Source organism: Labeo rohita, chromosome 12 (genome assembly GCF_022985175.1).
Source record: "Labeo rohita strain BAU-BD-2019 chromosome 12, IGBB_LRoh.1.0, whole genome shotgun sequence".
In the NCBI taxonomy this organism is placed as follows: Eukaryota; Metazoa; Chordata; class Actinopteri; order Cypriniformes; family Cyprinidae; genus Labeo; species Labeo rohita.
Genome location: NC_066880.1, coordinates 18,014,082 through 18,035,364, shown reverse-complemented (window position 1 = coordinate 18,035,364; position 21,283 = coordinate 18,014,082). Strand labels below are relative to the sequence as shown.

The 21,283-nt window shown below is 41.5% G+C and overlaps 2 protein-coding genes across 5 annotated transcripts; one reads left to right on the top strand and one right to left on the bottom strand.

Annotated features, from left to right (window-relative positions):
• Positions 1 to 372: 372 nt before the first annotated feature.
• On the bottom strand, positions 373 to 15,925 carry tnrc6ba (trinucleotide repeat containing adaptor 6Ba). Its single transcript, XM_051124022.1, has 21 exons — positions 15,778 to 15,925; positions 14,536 to 14,623; positions 13,809 to 13,830; positions 13,266 to 13,616; positions 10,238 to 13,066; positions 9,976 to 10,137; positions 9,713 to 9,885; positions 9,560 to 9,631; positions 9,243 to 9,449; positions 9,019 to 9,138; positions 8,642 to 8,785; positions 8,417 to 8,527; positions 6,127 to 6,328; positions 5,881 to 6,042; positions 5,611 to 5,778; positions 5,395 to 5,535; positions 4,949 to 5,038; positions 4,617 to 4,832; positions 4,395 to 4,465; positions 4,152 to 4,291; positions 373 to 2,470 (listed from the first exon to the last, which is right to left on the bottom strand). The coding sequence occupies exons 2-21, from the start codon at positions 14,590 to 14,592 to the stop codon at positions 1,906 to 1,908; spliced, it is 6,003 nt and encodes a 2,000-aa protein (XP_050979979.1). The 5' UTR covers positions 14,593 to 14,623; positions 15,778 to 15,925; the 3' UTR covers positions 373 to 1,905.
• On the top strand, positions 13,563 to 20,642 carry si:ch211-141o9.10 (probable endonuclease 4). 4 transcript variants are annotated; one of them, XM_051124024.1, is made up of 8 exons: positions 13,563 to 13,675; positions 16,817 to 17,000; positions 17,073 to 17,282; positions 17,482 to 17,661; positions 17,778 to 17,909; positions 19,023 to 19,127; positions 20,304 to 20,433; positions 20,518 to 20,642. In XM_051124024.1, the coding sequence occupies exons 1-8, from the start codon at positions 13,643 to 13,645 to the stop codon at positions 20,585 to 20,587; spliced, it is 1,044 nt and encodes a 347-aa protein (XP_050979981.1). In that variant the 5' UTR covers positions 13,563 to 13,642; the 3' UTR covers positions 20,588 to 20,642. The 4 variants fall into 4 exon arrangements, with proteins under 4 accessions (XP_050979981.1, XP_050979983.1, XP_050979982.1 ...); XM_051124026.1 differs by lacking the exon at positions 13,563 to 13,675 and adding an exon at positions 14,949 to 15,365; XM_051124025.1 differs by lacking the exon at positions 13,563 to 13,675 and adding an exon at positions 16,060 to 16,200.
• The last annotated feature ends 641 nt before the right edge of the window (positions 20,643 to 21,283 follow it).

Sequence of the window (21,283 nt, the reverse complement as noted above, 5' to 3'; positions counted from 1 at the left end):
TTTAATATATATTTATAGAAAGCAGTTATTTTAAATAGTAAAAATATTTCAAAATTTTACTCTACTTTGGATCAAATAAATTCAGGCTTGGTGAGCAGAAGAGACTTATTTAAAAAAACAAAATCTTGACTGGTGGTGTACATAATCCTTATTTAAAAAATAAAAAAAATAAATAAAAAAAAAATCCTGGAAAATTAACAGGGCCCAGGAGTCAAAAAGGCTGAGAACTATTTAACAAGGACCTAATAAAGCAAGTATATCTATGAAACACAGATTCTAAAGAAACAAAGTGGATTCTAGGTGTGAGAACGTTAAACAAAAGTAAAACCTAAATACTGAATAAAAGGAAAATACACACAATTGACAACAAAATTAAATTCAACCTTTATTAATTGTCTTGTTCTTTTTTTTTAAATTAATTTCTTTTGTAAAATCAGAAACAAAAAACCTGAACACGAGTGATAAAGCCCGCCTTAATTTATAATGGTACACAACAACAAAAATAAACAACTGGTAACTTTAAAGTGTTCCTAAAACACCCATCCAGCTCAGCTTGGTACAATAAGGTTTGGCATGTTTCATGTTTCAGTATGAATGCCTTCAGTTGGTTGCATCTTCTAAAAAAATCTTTTTTCTTTATTATAATTATTGCAATTCAGACAATATATAAAACAAAAAAAGGCTGCTAAAACCACAACTTAAGAAATATTCATTAGTGCCAATGTTCTTGAACTTGCCGTCTACACTCACACGCACAGCCACACCTGCATACATATATCATGCACACATAGACATCAAACACCTGAAATAAGCTGTCACTCATACATTTACTCACCGCCCTAATCCAGCACTGATCTTTGTAAATACACCACGCTTGTTAATCTCTGGCTGCCACACATTCATCGATGCCTCACAAACACTCTGAACGTCGCCTCCATTAGCTGGGACTTCACTCATGCACGCACAGGCAGAAAGGGCACCTTGTACAGCTAGGTAACATCCAAGTGATCGTCATATGACAACAAACTCAATTAAGAAAAAAAAAATAATAACGAGGTCAGCGTTTGGGAAAAAAAAAAACATTTCTGGATTTCACCATCATTTAAAACAAAAAAAGACAACGAGATACAGTTTGTCAGACATCAGAACAGTGTTTGAGTAATTTAAGTCTGCATGAAAATGGAGCCGTAACAACGTGAACATTGTATGATGCATATTTTTGTCCTTTTTTGTCTGGTTTCTCCTTTACAGTGCACGCCTGAGTGAGAGCGTCTCAGTATGCGAGTGTGATCTTTATGACCTCAAGGTTTAGGATTCATCCAGTTGAGTCAGTATTGAAGTCCAACTGTTTGCATGTCCTGTTCAAGTCTTGCCGAAGTCTTCATTTAAGGGTAAGAAGAAATGGGATGTGTTTGTGTGTGCGTACGTGTGTATCAGTACTGACTACCTTCCACACACTGCTCCTCCACGTTCCCATGTGGTGAAGATCGGATTATGGGGAGCTTGAAACACTGCTCGGGTAAAAATGACAGTGTGTGTACATTTGTAACCAGTGTCGCCTATATAATTTCGTATTAATGCATTTTGCTAGTTTTCGTAATGCAGTCGGGTCTGCTTCTCAGCACTTAATAAGTGTTTATCTGCATCTGATGTTTGAGTGCTTACCTTTGAATCTCGTCTACATAGGTGTTACGAATGTATACTAAATACTCGGATGTATATTTATGCATTATGCGCCCATCTGAGTGGCAGAGGGCATGTACACAAATTGCCTGTATTCAGATTAATGTTCCTATATTCCTGCGTCTGTGATAATATAGGAGGATAGCTGTTCTATTTATATATCTGTTGTATGTATAACTGTGTGTGTGTTGCTGCATGTGTATTTGTCTGTAAGTGGCTGCATCAGTCTGCACCTCCTCCCAGCAGGTCTCCAGGCAACAGCGCCGCGGGGCTGCTCATCTGGTGCCGATCTTCCATGGCCGGAGACCCCCACAGACTGCTGCTTGTGTACCCTGGAGTCATGCCGCCCCACAGCCCCACTCTGCCGGGCTCAACGCCCCCCGTGTTGCTGCCCACACTGCCTCCAGCACCGTTGCTGCTCCACTGGGCAAAAATACTTAGGCCCGCTCCCTGGGCAGAGGCTGGGTCAGGGGAGCTGCCCGTACCTTCCAAACTCTGCCAGGTAGAGCCAGTGGGCCCGGTTCCGCCGCCGTTGTTGTTGCTTCCTCCTGTTGTCAAGCTTCCCACTCCGGCCCGTTCTCGCTCGCCACTCCCAGCACTGATGGTACCCACGGCACCGGCCCCCGATGACCCCGTCACGCCTGCCTGACCGGAGACGGCCACACCACCGCCTCCGCCACCTCCACTGCCGCTTCCACCAGCTCCAGCCTGGGAATGTGCAAAATAGCGAGCAACCTCCTCCTCACTCACAAACTCGGCAAGGATTGTGGTGTTACCTAAAACACACCTGGGAGGAATTTTCAGAGATTACAATTAGGAAGAGGTCTAATATAAAAAAGGAAGCCTGTTTCTGTCAAATAAAATATATTAAACGGATCATCTCACATTTTAAATGAATTTTAGTCTGTAACTTAATTTTCTCGATACCAGTCAAAAGTTTGTGAACAGTAAGATTTTTCAGGTTTTTTTTTTTTAAAAGAAGTCTCTTCTGCTCACCAAGTCTGCATTTATTTGATCCAAAGTACAGTAAAAAGTCAAATTTTGAAATATTTTTACTATTTAAAATAACTGCTTTCTATTTGAATATATTTTAAAATGTAATTTAAATGTGATTTCAAAGCTGAATTTTTAGTATCATTACTCCAGTCACATGATCCTTCAGAAATCATTGTAATATTCTGATTTGCTGTTCAAAAAACATTATTATGATGTTGAAAACAGCCGAGTAGAATTTTTTCAGGTTTCTTTGATGAATATAAAGTTCAGAAGAACAGCATTTATCTGAAATAGAATTTTTTATTAACATTGTAAGTGTTTTCATCACTTTTGATTAATTTAAAGCATCCTTGCTAAATAAAAGTGTTAATTTCTGTAATTTTTTATTTCAGATAAATGCTGATCTTTGGATCTTTCTATTCAAAGAATCCTGAAAAAAAAAAAACGTACTAAACTCTTAAATAAATATAATAATAATAATAATAAACGTTCTTAAACAGACCAGCATATTAGAATGATTTCTGAAGGATCATGTGACACTGAAGACTGTAGTAATGATGCTAAAAAAGCAGCTTTGATCACAGGAATAAATTACATTTTAAAATATATTTAGAAATAGAAAGTTATTTTAAGAAGTAAAAATATTTCACATTTTTTGCTGTATTTTGGATCAATTAAATGCAGGCTTAGTGAGCAAAAGACAATTCTTTAAAAAAAAATTTAAATCTTACTGTTCAAAAACTTTTGACTGGTAGTGTAAAGTAATTGAAACCGAAATTCAGAACCTCTTTAACCGACAATTTTCCCATATCAATTATTTCTTTTTTTTTTTTTTTTAATCCTGTTAATATTTTCCCCTTAAAAACATACTACCACGTGTGTAGCCATTGCTATAAAAGACTTGGCACATGAGTGGCCCTTTTAAGATGCTGTGTAAAGTTAACAGAATTTGAAACGCAGGGCCACTCATCAATGTCAATTCCAAAACTGTGGACCAATCAGAGGACCCCGGAGGCGGGGCAAGCGTTGCAAGCTTTGTTTACAGTAGAAGGTTAGCATGGCAACGTTTGTATTTGATGACAACATGACAAAATATGCATACTCCACTGAGCTTTTTTTTTTAACCATTCCTGAGGTCTCCATCTTGCAGTAAATAATCGTTCTTTAATTGTAATCGAGGTGAAATGTTCACTTAATTGAGATTTTGACTTTAGGTCATATCGTCCAGCCATAATATCACACAGCGTTATTATTTCTCATAATTGCATCTTTGTTTATCATAATTGTGACATTACAGCTCACAACGTAACTTTCTCACAACTGCGCCTATGTATATTAGCAAATCACAATACAAGTTATTTTAAATGCTCACAAAATAACCTTTTTATGTTTTACACTGTGGTGGCTTGATGAGGTGCCAAAATGTGAGCATTACTTTGATCTGGGTCAGGATGTAGATTATAGACACTTACATGTGAAGTGCGCTCTGGGCTTTGGCTGCTTCTTGGCGAGTACTGTAGCGAATCAGAGCACTACCTTGAGTCAAACCGAGGTGAAAGGTCAAAAGCGGCCCATGCTGCATACAGATAGTCCTCAAAGTGGAGCCATCAATCTGCAGAGAACAAATGACACAAATCATCGCAATGAAATATAAAAAAAACCAACAAAACTATTAAAAATATGAAAAAACCCAACATAACTCATAACATAGATACCTGAGGGGTAAGATTACTCAACACCAGCCAGCAGCTCCCCTTAGAGGCTCCTCCATCACTCCATGCAGAACCTACACAGATTAAGAGTGATACAATTTGAGTGAATGTCTAAACAGCGTTTCATTTTAACACCTGTGATTTTGTTGAATTGTGTGTTTTGAATGTGAATTGTGAATTGAATTATGTGTTAGAGCTTTTATGCTTTCTAAGGTGTTGTATTACCAGGCCCATATCTGTTTTCTTGGCCGCCTCCAGAGCCACTCCAGCTTCTGCCCAATCGTGGGCCTCCTCCCGTCCAGGGAGAAACGGAGGGCTGTTTCTGATGGGTCAGTCCGGGAGGTGGGCGTGGCAGATGAGAGCTGTTGCGATTGGTCTTCCAATGCTTGTTGTGCCCTATAGGCTCAAGTGGCCAGCTGGGCTTGTAGTCTGTGTACTTAGCTGTGAGAACAGGAAATTAAGCACAATATATATTTAGAGCATTCATGCTGGGGGAAAAGAAAAACAAGAAATAATGGAACTCTAATATAAAAGTTAGAACAGTGCTTTGTTGTTACCTTGGTGTGCATTGTTGAGGGGGCTCTCTGAGGCACTGTAGGGCCAGGCACCAGGTGAAGGCAGCAAGGTGTTGAGGGAGGGATTTGATTCTATAAAAACACATGCAAAGTACAAGACTTGTTTGTTAGTATTTACATGACTATGTAAATGATATTTAAAATTCAAAACCTAGTGCTCTGTGTGTTTGTGGTAGAGGAACTACCTTTGAAAGAAGATGTCATAAAACATCAGTCAAATGTTTGAATCAAAGATTCTTATAATCTTAGAAAATGTTTTGATCTGACTAGTTTTGTAGAAACAAGCTTAAATGTGGTTGATATGCAAGAACAAACCTCATGTATCCTCTATGTTTTTTGATCGATGTTTGTTGTTCACTAACAACTAATTATATTAAACATGCACTTCCCATTCTAAATCATTATCTGTAAGTGTAGAAGAGCTGTACCTGTGTTGTCTCTTAGCAACTGGTGCTCGGTGTCGTTGAGGCTTGACATCGATGAGCCCAGCATACTTCCAGGAGTCATGTAAGGATCAGATTCAGGGTCCACACTCTGAATTCCTTTCCAAGGCACTCCTGGTTGGAACTCTGAAGAGATAATTATATTTAAGTTCCAAATAGATATATTCGCATGTAATAAAGATTAAAAAAATCATTGTTTACCTGGAGGCCAGCTGGATGTGCCAGTCTTGGCGCCCATCTTGTTTCCAGGACTTCTGTGCCAGTGATCTGACGGCCCTTGTGGAGGCACACCCAAACCATCACCTCCCAGCATCTCATACTGGGAATATGGAGAACCGCCTCTCATTTTGAGAGGAGCAGCAATGGGACCTATATATCGAAGGAGCAAGGCAAGAATCAAAACTTGTACCAGTACATTCACACTCTTCTGTATAACCCAAACTTGTAGTTGTCACGAAAAAGGTATTGCACCATTTTTATGCAGAGTGCTATCAGGAGGTGAGGGGGCTGGGGAATGACCTTCCATCATCCACTTGAAACGAGATTGCTGCCCACCACTGTCTTTCAGCCCAGCTGGGCCACCAACCATGGGACCCAATTCCAGACCAGAGAGGCTCACTCCAGGCCCGAACCCTTCAAGACACATAATAGGACAGGTATGTCACAAAAACACAGTTACATCAAGTTCCCAACATGACAAAATAAAAACAGACTCACCAGAATAAGTTCCTTGTGTTTTCTGATGCAGATCTGCTACAGATCCTGCCAAGCCAGGGTGTGAGAGGGGGTCTGACATTGGCATCTTTGGGCCACTTCCACCAAGGTGAGAAGGAGAGAGTTTGGAGCTGCCTCCTGTGCCTCCCACGTGCTGCTGCTGCTGTTGTCTCTGCTGCTGAAGAACAGCCATGATTCTGGCAAGCTGGAGAAAAAAAACACCCACAACATCAGTGATTCAATATAACAGCAGCAATTCAACAGGAACTCATTTTGCCCAGAAATTCACAACTGCACAGGGTTAAACCCCAATCCTCATTTCATCTTCACATTACAAAAACAGACAACAAACAGCATTTGTTTGGCTACTGACTTCAAATGACAGCATCATCTCCTGTGGCACATCTACACAAACATCGAGTCTATTTATATGTAAGTAAGAGGGATGTTTGCCAGTCTGCTTGTTTCATAAAAAGTTACTTGAATAAGTAATATAATAGCAAACAAGACACGATAAGTCAAAAAAGCACAAATTGAGATTGCAAGCTATTTTGTCACCATATGTGACCCTGGACCACAAAACCAGCCATAAGGGTCAGTTTTTTTTAAATTGAGATTTATACATCTGACATACAGCTGAATAAATAAGCTTCCCACTGATGTATTGTTGGTTAGGATTGGACAATATTTGGCCGATATACAACTATTTGAAAATCGGGAACCTGAGGGTGAAGAAATAAAATAAAATAAAATAAATAAACCTAAATATTGAGAAATTGCCTTTAAAGCTGTCCAACTGAAGGTCTTAGCAATGTTTATTGCTAATCAAAACGTACATTTTGATATAATTACCGTAGGAAATTTACAAAATATCTTAATGGAACGTGATCTTTACTTAACATCCTAATGATTTTGGCAGATAAGAAAAATCTTAATTTGACCCATACAATGTATTGTTGGCTATTGCTACAAATATACCCGTGCTACTTAAGACTGGTTTTGTAGTCCAGGGGTCTCATATGAATGCTATAAAGTAATAATCGTTTTGAACATACAGGTTATTGAACAATATTAAGTCACTGACTATACAGAATGAAAGCTATGATAAGCAGGGAAGGGAAACTAATAAAAAAATAATTCTACCATATTTTTGAGATATATTAAAGCATCTTACAATATTCAGTCTGGCAAGAAAGACTGTTGCACACTAAACATACTTTCCAGGTTTAAAAAAAAAAAAAAACGGGAGCAGTAATATTTTAAATAGAGAATTATGCTAGATGAAGCCATTAAAGGATCAGTTCACTTCTAGAACAAAAATGTAGTTAATTTACTCACCCCCCTTGTCATATAAGATACTCACGTCTGTCTTTCTTCAAAAAAATAATTTTTTGAGGGAAGCTCAAATTTTTTTTTTCACATAGTGGACTTCTATGGTGTCCGCGAGTTTGAACTTCCAAAATGCAGTTTCAATGCAGCTTCAAAGGGCTCTAAATGATCCCAGCCAAGGAAGAAGGATCTTATCTAGCCAAACAATGTCATTTTCTAAAAAAAAATAAACAAATAAAAATGTATATACTTTTTAACCTCAAATGCTCATTTTGTCTATCTCTGCCATGTGCATACGTACTCTGTGCACTTGGTTCAAGACAGTTAGGGTATGTCGAAAAACTCCCATCTCATTTTCTCCTCCAACTAATCATCTAACATCGCTGTTTTAGCTTTTTTGGTAAAGGTCGTTTGGCCTTCTTTGTACATTCACTTTGTAAACACTGGGTCAGTACTTCTGCAGCGATGCAGGATGAATTTGAAGTTGGAGGAGAAAATGAGATGGGACATACCCTAACTGTCTTGAACCGAGTGTACAGAGTACGCATGTGCATGGCAGAGCTAGACAAGACAACCATTTAAGATGTTGTTAGATAAGATCCTTATTCCTCGGCTGGGATCGTTTAGAGCCCTTAGAAGCTGCATTTTGGAAGTTCAAACTCACGGGCACCATAGAAGTCCACTATATGGAGAGAAATCCTCAAATGTTTTCCTCAAAAAAAAAAACTATTTCTTTATGACTGAAGAAAGACAGACATGAAAATCTTGGATGACATGGGAGTGAGTACATTATCTGTACATTTTTGTTCTGGAAGTAAACTAATACTTCAAATATAAGAAACCAGGACAAAGAATGCAATTTCTGAGAGCATCTGATCACTGCAGAATCATCAGGAAATGTTCAAAATTGCAACAGCTTTAACAGCTGCATAGTAATTTAGCAAAAAAGAGGTCAAGATGGTACCTGTTGGGGGTCTGCTTGTTGACGTATGTTTGGGGGGAACTTGCGCTGGTTCTGCAGCAGCTGCTGCTGTTGTTGTTGCTGTGGTTGCTGTTGAAGTAGCAGCTGACAGGCCTGCAAGAAAGCACGAGTCACAGGGTCAAAAGAAAAAACAAAAACTTGTAGTGAGTGTACTAAATCAGACCTGCATAGATAAAAGTATTGAGAATGCAACATGGAGTTACCCACCAGTTGGAACTGAATATGAGGGGGGTATATGCTGCTAAGCATGGCAATGTGCTGCGGGGAAAGCTGTGGAGGAAAGATGCCTCCCCCAACACCTCCAACACCTCCACTGGGAGGAGGCATCTGCTTCAGCACAGAGCCTGGCACCTACAGCAGAAATAAGTTTGTCTTTTTACCAAGATCACATTTGACTTACATTTTAGACAGCTGCATTTCTGTGGTTAACAAGAATTTACCTTAAAGACAATGTGAAATCCGACTGCACATAATTAGTGCATAGTACTTTGAACACGAAAAACAAAAAGTCTGCTTCTGTCAACATAACATTTTTGCAAACTACTGAAGTAAGATTAACCAGTATATACAGTATATTCAAGTACCTGCGGTGACAGGAACTGATGAGGCACTTGCGCTCGTACAGATGGGTTGATGGGAGGCACCCCTGGTTGGTGCCTGGACTGTGCCATCCCACCTCCGCTACTAAACAACTGACCACTCGCCTGAAGAAAAAGGATAGAAGATTAGAACTACACAGAAACCACTATTCACAGTGACAGCAGAGGTTCAGATATCCATTTTCAGACATGTAAGAAAATGCAAATACCTTGTCATAGTAAGGCCCAGGTTCACATGCCCCCACCTCTTTGGAACCAGGTGATCGGAAGACTGCTCCTGCACCCCCTCCACGTCCCCCTTTACGCATCTCTCCATTGTACTCATTTAAGCCCATGCCACGCTTCTCTCCTTCCATCTTTTTGTCCTGCGGAGGACCAGGGGCCAAATCCAAAGAACGACCACTGTGGTCCTCTCCCTATTAACAAATCACTGCATTTGTAAACCTCACAGACCAACCTTTACTTAAACATGTTAGTACTGATGGAATTACAACTGATTGAAGTCAATTCTTTTAGCATTTCTTACCAGAATCCCCATGTTTGAAAACTGTCTTGTCATTGGGTTCATCCATGAGTCTCCTGCACCCTTCAAGGAACCCTGAAGAAAAGTAAACGGAAAGCTCAGTAACTAGTAATCAGATTTGCATGAATATTGACCCTAGCCTGACCATTGACTTACCTTGTTGCCCTTCTTGGGTCCCCAGCCTCCAGAGTTGTAGGAGGAGCTGCTGCCTTGGGACCCAGCGCTATTCCATACACCACCACTCTCATCCTCCTCCTCCCAGCTGGAGTGACGTGAAGCACTGACTGAGCCCTCTCCTTCACCCCAACCTTCTTGCATAGACTTTGAACCTGTGAACATAAAAACATTCAGAAGTATGAATACAATTGGGTACAGTTTTACATTTCCATTGCTGCTAGCATAAAATTATCCAGACTCACCAGACTTCACTGGATTGGGAGAGGGGTCCCCCCAACCTGATGCCTTGCCAGTGTCATCGGGGTCCCAACCAGTGGATGGATCAGTAGGTTTACCCCAGACTGCAGTACCGTTGTCCACAGATGGACTAGAAGGAGAGCCATTACCTCCCCATCCAGTAGAAGCTAACAGATAAACAAAGGAAATGCTTTAATAAACATGCTTCTGCAGCAGCAGTGAACTCCCATTAAAATAGAAACTTTAAAGGAAAGCACACATTATTACCTATTCCAGGCCCCTTGTTTGTTGGATGTGCAAGGTTCAAGTCCCTATTCCCGAGGCCTGTTGGCATTCTTCCAGGCGGCGGCGGCTGCTGCTGCTGTTGTTGAAGAGTTGGGGGTCCTTGCTGAGGGGACACTGATTGTGCCTGGCCAGATGGGGCATTGTTCTTATCCCACAAGTTGACATTTTTGTAGTTGTATTTGTTGGGGTCACCCCAAGCAGCTGTTCCATCATCAATCTCCATTTTCCTGCTGATGGACTGTGGAGAAGGCTCCTCCCAACCACTAGGCTCTGAAGTTTCTCCAGGGCCACTGGAAATTTGGGGTATGGGCCCTGAAGTCCACCCTGAACTTTGGCTCTGGGCTGAAGGACCTGCTGGTCTTCCCCAGCCCCCTTGCATGGCCCCTGTGTCCACGGACTGACACTGCTGAGGCTGTGATTGTTGTTGCTGCTGCTGTGCCGGGCCCTTCTGCGAGGACGATTGGCTGTTTGGCATCTGTGACGGGTGCATCTTCCCACCCCAACCTTGGTGAGATTTGCCACCCATGTCTCCACCCACTCCTGTACCTCCAGTTCCCCATGTTCCTCTAGGAGTTCCCTCATCCCAATTACCCCATGTACCCACTTCTGAGTCCCCACTAGTACCTCCACCACCCTTCCCATCCCCCCAACCCCCACTGCATGATCCGGGCTCATTCTCTACCCAGTCGCTGCTACCTCTCGCTCCCCAATTGCCTGCATCCCCCCGTCCCTTTTCTTTCCAACCACCTGTTCCTTTCTCCTCCTGACTGTCTCCCCAGCCACTTCCTCCAGTTGATGGAGTACCCTGTGTTTGGAAATCTCCCCACCCGCCTGACGAGCTCCCTGCTCTACATTCTCGCCACTCATGTCCCTCGCTGTCCCAACCTTTCCTTTGGCCTTCTGATGAAGCAGTCCCTCCCCAACCCCCGGATGGCTTGCCTTGTCCACCAGCTGAACCACCTACTCCACCTACAGATTGCGAGACGCCAGGGTTTTGGATATTGACACCCGAGGGTGGAGGGCCTCGGGCATGCAAAGATGAACTGCTGTTGCTACTACCGTTATCCCAACCTTCCCCAGGTGAAACAGCGGGTGGCCCGAGGATGGAATTCGAGTTCAAGTTGGCATTCAGAGCTGCACCTTGGAGCACAGAGGAGGAAGATGGATCAGTAGTTGTGGTGCCAGAAGAACCAGAGTATGGTTGAGCGTGGGCAGGTGCACTCATTGCAGAGGAGGAGTCCACTCCACCTGGTGCCGCTGCTCCGCCACCTCCCTCCAAATCCCATGCCACATTCTGACGGATTTGCGTCTGACCCCAACCAGAGTTGGACAGCACTCTGGGGTCTAGGTCAGACCGGCTAAGCAGATTCTGTAAGGCCACTTCAGGATTGGGAGGTTGATGAGTGCGGTGGTGGCCATGACGCTGATTGCCACTTCTGGAGTTTCCTCCACCACTGGAGGATGAGGTACCTCCCCCACCTCTGCTACCCTGGCCTCCCCACTCACTCGAGTCTCCTGCTCCCACATCCCCAACTCCTTTCTGATTGTCCCAAGCTCTTGTCATAGTTGAAGGTGTGGAGGAGGAAGTCGTCGGGTTACCGACACTACCGCCACTGCTGCTGCTGTTACTGCTCGAACCGTCTTTCCCACTTGGATTGCTGACACCCCCAACACCACTGGACGCCCCCCACTCCCCCAACAACATATGGTCCCCACCCCACGCTCCCTGAGATACCCCGGGGGTCTGACCCCCACTTCCTGTTCCCCACGCACTTGCCCCCGTCAAATCTCCTCGATCGTCCTGACCAGCAAAACCCCACGCTTTCCCACCTTCAGCAGACACTGAGCTCCCTCCTGCTCCATCCTCCCAAGATTCAGTCCTTGAGGCACCCGTTTTGGAGTTTGCAGGGAAAGGCTGAGCTCTCCACAATGATGAGCTGGTGGAGGAGGAAGAGGAAGAGGAGCCCTCCCCTCCACCTGTGCTTCCAGAGTCCATATCAGCCCCCTCTGCCACCCCTGTGTTTTTTGGTCCTGCTCCTGGTTCCAGTGCTGCACCACCCCACTCTCCACAGGATGGCTCTCTGTCTCTGGATTGCATTTGGTGAAGTTGGTGCTGATGAGAGGCTTGATTCACAGAAAGAGGGTTGCTGGCAGACAAAGATGAGCTTTGGAGGGAAGAGGAGCCACCCTCTGTTGCAACTGTCCCAGCCCCTTCCTGTACCAGGGCTGGCCAAGCAGAGGGATTGGCATTAGGGGTAAAATTGGCACCTGGAATCCCACAGCTGACACCAAGGGAGCTATCGGAGCTCCCTGGGAGAGGGGCAGCTTTGGATATGGGGGGCAATGAGCCTGCTGCTACTGCATTCCCCCCTATGAGTTCATGGGAGGATGAAGCCCAAACACTACCAGACTGCATACATTCATTGGGTGAACTGGAGGATGTAGGTGGGGAGGGGCTGCCGGAATTCATTCCTTTCCTCCCGTTTCCTCCTCCCACAACTTTCGCTTGCTGCTGGAGATGCCTCTCACCCCACGAGGCGCCGCAGTTCAGAATTCCGCTACTGTCTGCACCTCCGGTACCTGCTGTATCCCCCACCTTTGACCCATCCCCAGCAGCAATACTGGGCCATTCCTCTAAGTCTGACCGGTCCACTATCACCTTTTCTCTGCCCTGAGAGAGGGGTTGGCTGCCAGAGCTGGTCCCCCACATGGAATTTGCATAATTTGAAGAAGAAGAAGCAGCGATTGATGAGGAGGATGACGTATGGGGCAGTGAGGGAGCAGCTGGACCCACAGGGCCCTGGCTTGGATCTGTAAACAAAATACCAAACTCTTCATTAACCTCCAAGAATACCTCCAAATATACAGGAGAGAATGCGTATTCTGAAATTTCGATGTTCTTAGATGATTTCACTAAAACACTTGCTTTTACGTAAAGAACTGGTTGTGGTCTCTTTCACATATTTCTCTAAAAAGAGAGGCTTAAAAAAAAAAAAGTTTGACTTTTTACCTGAGGCAGAAGCCACTGTTTCATTGGGGCTGTCTCCCCCGCTGTTGCCTCCCCCCAGCAGCATGGAGGACAGTGGTGGCTGGCCCCTCTTCAGTAGCACTTTATGGTCCTGCTGGCAACGGAATCGAGGGGGCACTTCACGGGGCATGTAGCGCTGAGAATTCTGTGTGCCGGGGGAGGGCTGTCCGTTGGCCACCGCCGGCCGCTTAGCATTGTTCCCACCCTGAGGGAGGGCGCCAGCAGCCGGGGTGGCAGCGGATGGGGTTGAAGAGGGGACGGGGCCAGGGCTGGGGGAAGCTGAGTTGGGGGTGGCAGGAGACTGTGCAGATGGAGGCTTGGTCAATTCTGGCACTGTGTAGTGGAAAATTTAGGAGCAAATGAGAGCAGAACGGCAGAAAAGCTACATTCAGGTAAAGGAAAGAATAAATAGATTATACACATTAACACCGTGACACACTTTTAATGTGTTTGTCAGCACAATGACACATCATCAGTACACAGTACAAACATGAAACTAGTATAAAACACTTAAAATGTAGTTACCTTTATTTTTTTGCTCTGCAACCTAAAACAAGGGAAACAGGAGTCAGTATTGACGACAATGGATATTTAAATTACTCAAAGTACAGAACAATGTTTGCTAGGCCAATGCCTGAGTTTTATTACTCCACAGATTTGTGCCAAGCAGTGATATCTTCATGACAGATATCACAATGCTGTTAAATGGCTGATTCTGATTAGCTGTTGGTTATAGCTGCACTGTTATGTAGTTGTTCAGGACAATAACTATAGAGTTTAATTGATCGTTCTAAATCTGAGAATAAGAAAAACCACACTTTTCCAGCTGATGATTAACAGTCAATCAGAATCCACCAAACTTCAATGAGTTTGAGCATTCAAAGCAGCAGAAGACATAATAGAATACTGTCCGTTGGTGTGGACACAAATAAAGTTGCCGTTCTTGGTCTCAATGGTCCTTTACAGCCAACCACAGCAAAAGAACGAGAAAAAACAGACACTGGCCAAGCAAATAAATAACAGAACAATAGAGTAAGATGACAAAATATTTTCTTTTCTTTCAAATATTACTTTTAGTATCTCGGATTTCAAATTATTAACAAGACGCTCAAACAATTCTACACACATAAGCCAAAAAAGTGAATGTTGAAAATGAATTTGCATCTACACAGAGGCCACATTTATGACCACAGGGTGTGCATTCATTTACTAGAATTTACCAATTATATTCCACATAACATAACATGATTACCTTCTGTGAGGTTTCCCGTTTCCTTTTATCTTCCTTTTTCCTTTTCTTGTCTTCCATGAACTGCTGTTCCCTTTCCTGATGCTCCTTTCTGCAAAAAACATGAAACTCATCATACTGTTTAACAACAATATCGGTCAAAACAAACATGCTCGACTGTAAAACCTTCTCAAGAACATACAGTCCAATTTTTTGTCAGAGTATGCATTACCAAGTATCTCGAAAATGTACAGTTTGGTTGAGTATCACCTTCAACCAGTCCAGGCAGGAGGTGTTGCCTTGTTACCAAACCAAATGCATAACAGACAGAGACACAACAGCGGCACCCAACACATGATCATGATATCACAAATCACTGTATATGTAACATCAATGGTATGCTGTTTTAGGCTCAATCTGAATTTGCATATGTCATGCATTTAAAGGGATGACGATTAAATCATACATGATCTTCGTAATGGGAGAAACTCTTGCTGCTATCTGTCTGGGAGCCTGCAGTTGGCAGGGCAGAGTTGTCGGACAGGGGCTCCGTTCACCCGCCCATTTCCTCCGGTGCAATATACGATATATTATACATACAATCCAAACGTCAGCTATTCGAACGATTTGAGCAAAAACAATTATTAAAACGAGTGTTTTAACGGCAATAACTGTTATTGTGCGTTAATACGTACGCTTTAGTGGTCCTGCCAAACTCGGATGCATGACCGAGTTAGCTAGTTTGTTAGCAAGCGAAACTGACACTTACTAAACGTAAATATCAGATAGTTTCGTTAAATACCCCTCAGAAGCCGCCGATTATTTGCATACGGATCACAAGAAAAATCAAAAGGGTAAGCAACTGTCAAAATCAGACATGCATAAACATGCATTTGGTCAAATACTGAAAGCAGTAGCGAGCCAGGACTATGAGTCGGGATACATTGCCCACCAAACCATCAAGCCACCTCACATTTGTTTTCATTTAACGCAAATATTGTTTAGATTAATCAGTAAAGTGCTAAATAAGCACGAGAATGTTTTTACGACCGTCCAGCGGAAAGCTAAAGTTGCAACCAGACAGATGCTAACTAGCTGGCTGGCTAATTTAACTAGCAGCCGAGCTAGTGGCTAACAGATGTCGACGAGGAAAAACTGTCTCATACGTAAATGCGTTCCCACCACTGCAGTTTTTCAAATGCATACTACTGTCATTAGTAATAAACAACACTGTATTTGATTTGGTATTTAAAACAAAGCACTTACCTCAGGAATTACATGCACCGCAGCTAGTCTTCTAGCTACAGCTAAAGTGCTTAAGTGCGAATTTCTGGGTTTTGAGGCAACGTGAAATACAATACTCCATCAAAATCTAATAGCTAGTCATGAAAACACTCCTTCTGTAGTTTTTAAATATGAAATACGATAATGTAAACGAAAGAGGCGGAATCTATCTTTAAAGCGCTGTAAAGTCAGTTGGTTGACGGTCGGCCATTTTACTGCTCGGTGTGAATGTGTGTGTCTGGACAGATCTGACGGAAGGGGGGCAGCCGAGGGAGATTTTTGACCTTCAATATTAAAAGTCCAATAACTCTTTAATTGGCAGTTTCTATCATAATAAAAACGACCTGTTTATTTTGAGGTCTAGCACCTTTTGTATGGTTGTTCATTGAGCGTAAAGTACAAAAGGTACGAAATTCTCATGCTACATTAGTTAAATGGCTACCTACGTTTGGTATGTTAAGTTTCACGTTATTTGAATATGATTAATGTTTTAGTGCACATTTAAATCATTTAATTTAATGTTGGCATTGTAATAAAGCTATTAAAGACAAAAATTTTATCTGTAAAAATGCTTATTTAATCCTTTGTTTACCCACTGCATGAAATTGTCCATATAATGAAGTAATCATGATTAATTAATGGTTTTCAGTTATGTTTAGAATGCAAAATGAACCAATAATGACACATTTAGTAATGTTTATTTTTACACTTTTCTTCTTAAAAAATTTCAGCTGAATTTGTACCTCTTGTCGTACTCCCCGGGGTAGTTTGAAGTTTGTAAACTATCATCTTAAGTATAAAATGTTGTTTGAAATATGTATGTTGTATGTCAGATCACAAATGACCTACCAATAAATTTACAGTATTACTTTAAATCTCTAAGGTAATAAATCCACACCAATTTTTAGTTTGTCATTAGCCATGCTTTCATCAGTACAGATTATTATCATTAGTAATGTTTTCATGGGTGTTTTTCATGGTGTTCAACAAGAATGTCTAACCATGTTTATTCTTGGCTCAGAAAAATATGGCCTCACAAAGAAAAAGCCAGAAGAAAAAAAGGACAGATGAGGTTACCGAAACAAAGGAGCTACAACATTCTGATGCAGAACCATCAGATGGCAGCAGCAGAGAAGAAAAAATGGCACAGAAAAGGAAAATAAAGCCAAAGAAAAAATACATAGGTGCTCACGTCTCAATATCAGGTGAGCGAGGATGTTTTCTTCTGAATGTAGTGTCTGTGCTGAATGCGTATCAATTGTCAAATAATTTTTAAGGAGGAATATGGAAAGCAGTCGAATCCAGTGTGGCCATGGGAGGTCACGCTTTTGCCCTTTTCTTGGGCTCCCAGCGCTCCTGGACAAGACCAGCCCTTGATACAGCAGCTGCAGTTAAATTTCAAGAGGCCTGTGGTCAACATGGCTTTGATCCCGTACACATTCTGCCACATGGATCTTATTTGATGAACTGCGGTTCCCCCAAAGAAGGTTTGTGCGCTGACTGTACACGATGTGGTTCTGTGCATCCACCAAATACTGATTATTTAAAGATGAAGCCACAAAGCTGGCATATTTAAAATCAGCTCCGTTGATGTAGTCAATATCCATTACAGTAATTAATACTTTAGCCTGCATATGTTTTGTATATGAGACTGTATGTCAAATGACTTTGCATTTTGTAATCCAGATGTATTCAGTAAAAGCCAGGCCATGCTTGTGGATGAACTGAGTCGCTGCAGTGCACTGGGCCTCAGCCAGTTTAACTTTCACCCTGGAGCTTCTATAGACTCCACCCCTGAGAAATGCATGGAGAAAATTGCCCAAGCTATTAACCACGCACACCAGCAAACCCCTGCTGTCATTACAGGTCAACTATACAATCCTGATGATTTTTGGAAAATGTGCAGTTGAGCTCATGCTTTCTGGTAAATTTAGCTGGATTATGTTTTTTTATTTCTTTTGTTCTTTCTTTTCTCTCAATAGTACTTGAAAACATGAGTGGTCAGGGCAGCACTATAGGTGGGCAGTTCAGTGAACTGAGAAGCATAATAGACAGAGTGTGTGACAAGACACGTGTTGGGGTGTGCCTGGACACTTGTCATGCTTTTGCAGCAGGTATGGTGAGAAGTCCCATAGACATTACCACAAACGCTTGATTCTTAAAACTGTGTGATGTTGCCTAGATCCTCCACGACTGTTGTTTTTTGATGGATGCTCATGAGTCCCTTGTCCTGAACAGTTAAATCACCCAGGTCCTGCAAATTCGTTGGTTTTCCAGCATCTTCTGCATTTTTGAATCCTTTCCAGCAGTGACTATATGATTTCAAGATCCATTTTTCACACTGACAACAACTGAGGGACTCATAAGCAACTATTTCAAAAGGTTCAAACATTCACTGATGCTCCAGAAGGAAACATGGTGTGTTAAGAGCCAGGGGGTAAAAACGTTTGAACATGATTTTTTAAATTTTGTTGAAATATCATATTTTTTCATTTAGTACTGCCATTCAGAAGCTACAGAAGATACTTACATGTTTGCCAGAAGACAAAAATAAAACTTAGGTTTACCCTGATCTTCAAATTCTAAAAGTTTTCACTCTCCAGGTAAAGGAGAAGTCCACTTCCAGTACCACAATTTACAAATAATTTACTCATCCCCTTGTCATCCAAGATGTTCATGTCTTTCTGTCTTCAGTCAAAAACATGTTTTTTGAGGAAAGCATTTCAGGATTTTTCTCCATATAATGGACTTCATTGATGCCCCAATTTTGAACTCCCAAAATGCAGTTTAAAAACAGCTTCAAAGGGCTCAAAATGATTCCAGTCGAAAAATTCCATCTTTTTTTCACCTACAACTTCAGAATCGCCTGACATCATTGTACCTATTTATTTGTAAACAGCGTTTGAATTACGTGCACTTCCTTAGTCTTTGCACATTTGCTTTGTAAACACTGGGTTTGTAGTTCCGCCTACGTTCCGCATGACCTTTTGATGTGATTCAATAGTATGTAGTGTCGTGGATACGCATCCCAGAGCTAGTTTAAATTTAAACTGCATTTTGGAAGTTCAAAATTGGGGCACCAATGAAGTCCACTATATGGAGAAAAACTTCTCCTTTAATGCATCATGTTTCCTTCATGAGCATTTGCATATAAGTCTCTCAGTTGTCATCAGTGTGATCTCCTAACATTTTGCAGATTCTGTATATATAATTTATATATATTCCAGGCTATGACATTTCACCACCTGGAGGAGTGAAGAATGTGCTTGATGAGTTCGACCGTGTGGTTGGGTTGCATTACTTAAGAGCCGTTCATTTAAATGACTCCAAAGGTATGCAACATTCATTTGAACTTATCATAGTAGAGTGCTGCAGGAATTTGTAGGCTAAAACCCAGAAATAAGTTAGCATTTTATCATGTCCTGTTCCATTGTCCTGAAATATGTATTTTTTTTAATGGGTTTTTGGTTAAATGCACACGTACATAACAGAGACATTTATTTGACGTCTGTATTGGCATCTGCAAGATGTATTTTTTAGTGTTTGCTAATCAGCAATACATCTATACCCTGATAGCACATGTACATCACAGAGATGTCTATTTGATGTCTGCATTTACATCTACAAGACTATTTTTTTGAATGTTTACTCATCTGCAATATGTCTATAGGATTTTTTCTATCAGATGTCAAATAGATGTCAATTAGATGTCTTTAAGATGTTTGTGATTTAGAATGCATGTAGAACTGATATCTTATAGACGTCTGTCAGATGTTTGTACACAGCAGATGCTTTCCAGATCAAGTGATCTTTAACAGACATCTTACAGACGTATGTGTGCTATCTGGGTAGGACATTTCCTATCACATGTCAAATAGACGTCTATTAGATGTCTTTAAGATGTTCATGACTTAGAATGTATGTAAAACTGACATCTTATAGACGTCTGTCAGATGTTTGTACACAGCAAATGCTTTCCAGATCAAGTGATCTTTAACAGACATCTTACAGACGTACGTGTGCTATCTGGGTAGGACATTTCCTATCACATGTCAAATAGACGTCTATTAGATGTCTTTAAGATGTTCATGACTTAGAATGTATGTAAAACAGACATCTTATAGACGTCTGTCAGATGTTTGTACACAGCAGATGCTTTTCAGATCAAGTGATCTTTAACAGACATGTTGCAGACGTATCCCTGATTGCACACGTACATTTTGGACAGTCTATTTGACTCAATAGATTTTCACATTTCTACATCATATAATTTTTTTTTTCCAGCTAAAGCCAATGGAAAAATCCTAATGGATTTTTGTTGAGAGAGGGTGAAGCTAACTTCTTGGTTGGCCTACAAAAATATGTCATCACTGCAGCACTCTATTGCTGTAATTGTTTGAGAAATTACTTAACTTAAATGCAAAACACTGACAGTTAAGCTTACATGTACTTCCCGTATTAAGTACCATTGTTATTTCTTTTGATATTGTGTAATTTTTCTGAAAAAGGAAAATTAGGCTGCCATCTGGACCGCCATGAAGATATTGGACGTGGCCAAATAGGCATTACCGCTTTCCGAGAAATTGTAAATGAGCCTCGACTGGATAATATCCCTCTGATTTTAGAAACACCTGGTCGGTAAGTTTCAGGTTGGAAAACAACATTAAATGAACAGGCAACATTGACTTAAAATTGCATTTAATCTGCCTTCTCTCTTTATAGCCCCGGTTTTGAGTATGCTGAACAGATAGAGCTCCTTTACTCCCTTTGTGGAAAAAAGATGAAGAATTAAACATCTGCATCTGCTTGATGCCAGTTATTATTGCTGAAGCGTAATAAATATTTCCCTGTTTATGACAGTCTGGGTCTTATTCATTGAGCATGCTTCTAATATAAATACTGTTTGTTTTTATGACAGTTTTTTTCTTTGAATTAAATAAGTGATCAATTTAGTCTTCACACATGTTAAAATATAAGCATTTCGAACATTTTATAGGACTCTGCCAATGGTGTGGTGTTATAAACAACATTTTGACCATAAGAGGGAGCCAGCACCCAGCATATGGACACATGTACGTCAGGAGCAGCAACTGTAAGCTTGTTCGTCGTGTCTTTTTATCGTTTTAAATATTTTTCTTATTCTCCCTCATATCTTTCTTGTCAGTTCGAGCTGAAAGGAACTACTTAACTTTGTTGACCATCTTCATCCTAGTCCCACCTCAGGTACAGCTGCTTGCACAGAGGGTGCAGTCCTGCACATTCACAGCCCATCATTAACTGGACCACACAAGAATGCCACATGCAGTCTTGCAAAAACACATTTTTAGTAAGGCTGCCATCTGTAAGCATGAAAATGACATTTATACGTTGACATTGGCAAAGGTAGGACTTTAAAAAGTTTAACATATTTTGCCCACGCCTATAGAAGTTGGTTTAAGGTAGGAGTAGGGAGGATGTTTCAAAGTGTTAATTTATACAGGAAGACAAA